Source organism: Schistocerca cancellata, chromosome 1 (genome assembly GCF_023864275.1).
Source record: "Schistocerca cancellata isolate TAMUIC-IGC-003103 chromosome 1, iqSchCanc2.1, whole genome shotgun sequence".
Lineage (NCBI taxonomy): Eukaryota > Metazoa > Arthropoda > Insecta > Orthoptera > Acrididae > Schistocerca > Schistocerca cancellata.
The window spans coordinates 724152183-724158182 of NC_064626.1; the positions used below are offsets into that span (position 1 = coordinate 724152183).

Genomic DNA, 6000 nt, shown 5'->3' on the forward strand with positions numbered 1-6000 from the left:
TTAAACTAATTTAAATCTTGCCTATTTAAAAAACCTGAAATAATTAATTGTGTCTGTTTCTTTCTAACAGCAATTAGCTCTACTTGTCACTCCATAGTGTACAAAGCATCAGTCAGAAAGGCCTTGGCTGAATGCTGACACACATGAATGCGTATGAGGGTTTCCTTTTTTGTTTTGATTATGCCCAGTAGTGTAAATAAAACACAGAAGCAAAAGTCTTTCGTGAAACTGTATCAAAAAGATGTTTTTGTTCTAATGTGAGATTTATTATTTATTGATAATCATTATAAAATTATGGTGCATAAAACTTGTAACACAATATTGGTTAAAACACTGAAGTTGATAGTCTTCATAAACAGAGAACAACAGACACGAAATCTGCAACTTGTTGCCAACAAGGAGCTCACTCAGTTCAGGGACATCAGATTGTGTGAAAAAGAGGATGGAAATTGTTATGTTACGGAGCATCTTGAGGAGGAATGTTTATGTCTGACATCAGGTCATACCAACCTAAAATTGCACGCCTCATATGGATTAGTGTATTTCGTGCTGAAGTAACAACAATTCATGAAAGCCGATTATAGAGATGCCTATCTTCAAAAGCAGTGTTTATGTGTGTAAATAACTGTGAAAGTATATTAAAGCTGTTATACAATTCTGTGAGCAGAAGGAAGGTTGCTACTAGGGTCACTATTGTCAGAATGTGATTATCATTAAGGCAGTGACTCAGCATACTTCCCACGCTTCCAAATACTACAAACCCATAATGCAGGTGGCCATGACCCAACATGCCAACAATTAAAATTTCGCTTTATTCCAAGGCTGACTTTGAGCAGGGATATAATGCACTTTTTTGCAGAAATCTGTATGAAAATCAATGTTAAAGGTCATGATAACGTCAAAGAAAATGTAAAATGTGGGAAATGTTGTAATACGGACTTGTTAATGACAGGACAGCATTGTACTGAGAGAATAAGACTTGTATTGCGACTGGCAAAAATGAATGCAAAAAGCAGGAAATTGTAAAATGCAGGAATGTAAAAAATGGGCTTTTACTGTATGCAGTCTCCAATAGACAGTAGCATTGGTGAAATTATGTAATAAGCAGCAGCAATTGGAACAGCAGGCCAATGATTTACCTTTCCCTTAGTACTGCAAAGATAGCAGTACACAATTGTCTCCCCCTTACCTAATTTTGGTCCAGATGACAGGCGAACTGTCTTACTTGTTACAGAGAAAAGGATGAGCTCTGCACTGGGTGCGGTCATGTTGGAACAAGAGGGAGGGAGGGATCACATGAAGACCATGATGTTTCAGTCACAAATAAATTTATTTGAAGTAACTGATGTTAGTGTTTAATGTAGGTGGCTGTGATGAGAGCATGTAGAATATGTCATTTTGTGTTGTTGTTGGTGATCATGAATATAAGAGAAAGGAGTGACTGAAACCTGGTACCAGCTCTTAGCCTGGTCTTCTTGAATAACACCAAGAGGGCTGCCAAGTCAAATGCCCCTATCCAAAGGACAGATCACATTCAACAGTATTATTTGGTCTCTCACCATAAGACACTGAAGAGAGGTTTGGAATTTGAGGGCAATTAAGCAAAGGATCAGGAACTTTACACCACTACCACTGCCCTCCTTGTCAGCCAGATGCTTGGGATATAAATTTTAGTATCCAAGAACATGTCAGAGATAGCTGGGCCACATATTCCACCCACAGCTTGCTCCCTCATGAAGCATTGCTACCACTGCCAGCACCTCATTTGGAGGCAGCTGCTGATGAGAGTATGCTGGTAAGTACTGTGGCTCAGCTCTTGATAACTAATCTCTTGCTAGTCTTTGAATCCTTTAGATATGTGCCACTGAACATAGAGTTTTGAACTTGTCTGTATTACATTTGTGATTTGGATTGCTCTGTGGGCTGTTGTATATGCTTAAGATGACTTTGCTATGCTCTGGACTTGTTTTTAGTTAGCCATTGTCTTTGTGAAACACACTGTCATTGACCTCAGGAACTGCCTGTTAGTCCTATTGGTCTCTGCGTTACCACCATTGCAGTGTACAGTTTTACTGTCATCTAGTAACAAACTGTAAAAAGCTGTGTTCTACCTACACAGTGTAGGATAGCAAAATGGCAATTAGTACTTTCTCACCATGCAGCTATCCCAGTGAGGCATGGATCCTGAGTTTCTAAAATTGTGGCTGCAGCAACAGCTCGAAGAACAGTGGGAACTTCAGCAGCAGCAGTGGAAATTCCATCAAAAACAGCAGAAATTGCTGACACAACTGCTGGAAAACTAACAAAAGTCTGCAGCTTCAGTTTTCTCGCTTGCCCATCAGCCATTTGCTTGCTTCGATGAGGTAGGCGAGAGTTAGGAGTTCTATTTATGTTGTTTTGTTTGGCACTGCAAGGCAACTCAAGTAACTGACCCTGAATACCAGTGTACAGTTTTACTGTCATCTAGTAACAAACTGTAAAAAGCTGTGCAAAAACTATGCTCACTCTCAAAACAGTAGTTGAGCTTTTCTGATGTGTGTGGTTTGCTGACTGGCTGTTATGGTCACTAAACCCACATAGTTGTAAATAGGCTGAAATTTAGCCAGTGTGTTAAGCAGCATCAGCAGACATACAGATGTGGGCTGCTTACTTGCAAGGCTTAGCACCTGAGTGTGATTTTTCCTGTAAACAGTGTGGCATGTCATATGCTAACTGATTAATCTGACATTCTCCTGATAGAGGAGGTAGTGTAAAAGCTTTATAGTCATATGATCCAACCCTGAGCAATGTGTTCTGAATTGACAAAGCTCACAAAGTAACTACATCAGCAAAAACTTTGTTTCACTATTCCTCTGGTGTCTGCGTTGTTTGTGGTATTAGTCGCTGTTGTGTTCTGTGATGAACTGATGACTTCCAGTCAATGTCACCATCTGATTTATGGAGCATCCATTTGCCCAGTAATTCGCAGTACATAGTAGTGCAGTAGTTAGCGATCCTCACAACTCTGCAGAATGAAGGCAATGTATTGGCCTCGTGTCAACATTTCGGAGAACACACTGTCCGGAATTTCCAGGTCTGGCACAGTGTTTCAGCCCTTGGTCATGCCCTGACCACCTGTGGCAAAGAGTGCATGTTGATTTCGTTGGACAATTCCAGGGGGCAATGTTGTTTCTAGTTGTTGATGCCTCCTCTAACTTTCCATATGTGACATAGATAGCTATCACTGCCACAGCAGCTACTGTCTGCACCCTGCACATCATATTTAACAAGGAACAATAACCACTCTTAAAGCTGCTGCACTGTCTTATCAGGAAATTTGGAATGGGGGCTAAATAGTGAAATGAGAGGCTTGTACTTGGTGATCGCATGAAACTTAGTATGATAAAGCTTGAATGAAACTTCTTGTGCTGGATATAATGACCACCTTCCACCCTGACAACAGCCCTCAATAAACAGCATCTGTGTATTAGGATTTTGTAAATACAGTGGAACTTAACATTTGACCACCACCTCATTCCATACTGCATCCAATTTCCAAGTCGAGCAGATGGTCAGGAGTTTGAAAACGCAGATGCACAAGATAATGATGACAGTCGACTGTGGGGAAGTTCTCATCAGTTACCTCACCTCCAAACATGGACGTAGCCTGGACGATTCTTTACTTGGGTGCAAACTGTGCGCCCACTTCGATCTGCTGCACAGGACGCAGTGGGCCCTATACACAGCTGTACTACAATGTGGTCTTTTGTGTCTGGGCTCATACTTCTGGCTGGAACCCCAGGTGGACCCAAGGCCTCATCCCCAGAGTACAGGGTGGCAACTGTTACAGGTTGTAGCTTACCAAGAGCTGCTTGTACAGCATTGGAATCAGTTCCATCCACAACATGATACAACGTCTGCCTTTGTCTTACGTGTCGACATGGGGTCGACAATGACCATTGATAGGAATTGATAGGGGTGGAACCATATCCTCCTCCTAATCCTTGTCTTACATGTCAACATGGGGTCGACAATGACCATTGATGGGGGTGGAACCATTTTCTCCTCCTAATCCGTTTCTGGCTCCCACAACCATCAACAGTGGTCCCTCTCCATGCCATTGACAGAAGTTGAGCGTTTCCAGACTGAGTCCCCCATGGAGGCTGAATCATTGGCAACTTCTCTGCCATGGCTGGCACTCAGTACCCAATAGGCAGGCCCAAGCTGTGCCCTAGAACCCATCTATCGACCATATCTCCCACATATTGCATTGCCTTCTGGCCCAGCCGATCTCATTGAGTAACTACCACAGGAAACTTTGGCGGGATCCCAGCACCTCTCTCCCCCAATTCTGGTGAAGGTCAGTGCAGGTTTAGCCATTTACAGCCCTAAATGTCAATTAAAGGGGGGAGGGATTTAGTATCCATCAGTGTTTCAGATTCACCGCACAGCCCAAGTATCAATAGGGAGAACATGTCAGCAATACTCAGGCTAAGTATTCCATCTGCAGCTGGCTCCCATGCAAAGCATTCCCGCTGTGGCCAGCATGTCATATCAAGCGAATCACTGATGAGATTATGCTGGTAAATACTGCAGTCTGTCCCTTGCTAGCCAGTCTCTTGCTAGTCTTTGAAGCCTTTAGTTATGCACCATTGAATAGTAGAGTTTTGACCTTGCCTGTGTTATGTTTGTTATTTGGATTGGTCCCTGGACTTTTGTATATGCTTAAGACAATTTTGTTACACTCTGGACATGTTTTCAGTTAGCCATTCACTGTTTTTTCCACTGGTCCCTGTGTTACCACCAATGCAAGCAATCATAAATTGTGTTCTGCCTATGCAGCAAAGGATAGAAAAAACATTATTTCTACCAATGAGTTTGGACCAGATGCCTCTGTGTAATAATGAACCATACAAGCATGAGTTGATGGCCTTAGGTTTGAAAGTGGGAATCAAGAACTGGAAACACACTTAAAGAAAATATGTGTACCAAACAGATATACTCCTTAAATGAGAATACAACAAATCAGATTATCAAGGTTTCACTAGCGCATTCACTAGTATAATGAATTGAACAATGTGACACAGTGATTAAGATACTGGACTCACATCCAAAAGGAATAAGATTTCAGATCATCACCCAACCATTCAGATTTTCTAGATTTCTCTACATCATTTTGCACCAATACCAGAGTGGTTCCTATGAAAAGGTATCTCATTACTACTATACCATTTTCCAATCCAAGCTTGTGCTCCATCCCTTATGATCTCATTGTCAGTGGGACGTTTCTGCCTTCCTCCCTAGTGTCCTGAATGTAATTATGTAATTATTTATTTTCTTCACAGTGACATTTTTACTGTTTTAGGTATTTCTGTACTGGTCTGGAATGAACATCGTGCTGTACTTGAAGTGTTTGTTGTTATCCTATCTTTTATAAGCTATTCACACACCAGATGAAAGGAAAAAAGTAACAGATTTTGCTATTTGTAAAGGGGTGATTATATCATGTTCTTATGCTTACAGGAAAAGAAGAAATTGAAGGATACACAGGAAAAGCTGGGTATTTTAACACCTGGTGAAAGAAATTTAAGTCACAAGCAAATAAATCAGTTGCTGAGAAGATTTCCTCCTTTATCATAAAATTTATTTGCGTAGAGTAAAATAGATATTTGGTAAAATTGTAATGTAAGATTTGATTGCGTTGTTTGTATATATATATATATATAATTGCTTCCAAAGGAAGTGAATAAAAGTGTTAAAAATTTCTAAATCCCCTAGAAGAAATTATTTCAAGATCTCTTTTTCCAAAGCAGCAGTTGGGCAGTTAACAATGTAAAATGTAGACTTCAACCCGGCTTCGGAAAAACGTGAGAGTATGTAAGTTTACATAAAACCGGAAAAACATATTCAGAAAATTGGTCAAAATACAGTAGCTAGTGGGGGAATGCAGAATACAGCCAATAGTGAGCCATAAACATTAGGACATTTATCTTCAGCTAGATATAAAGAGAAGTCAAATAT

The 6000-nt window shown here is 40.6% G+C and overlaps 1 protein-coding gene across 4 annotated transcripts in view; it reads left to right on the plus strand.

Annotated features, from left to right (window-relative positions):
- The window catches only part of LOC126185119 (coiled-coil-helix-coiled-coil-helix domain-containing protein 1), a 79722-nt gene extending 74014 nt beyond the window's left edge, over window positions 1-5708 (plus strand). For 3 of the 4 annotated variants that reach the window (XM_049927949.1, XM_049927955.1, XM_049927965.1), the window contains one exon: window positions 5503-5708. In XM_049927949.1, the coding sequence (XP_049783906.1) occupies window positions 5503-5619 (117 nt within the window). In that variant the 3' untranslated portion in view covers window positions 5620-5708. The remainder of the gene's footprint in view (window positions 1-5502) is intronic. The other variant, XM_049927941.1, reaches the window with a different exon arrangement.
- Window positions 5709-6000: the final 292 nt, after the last annotated feature.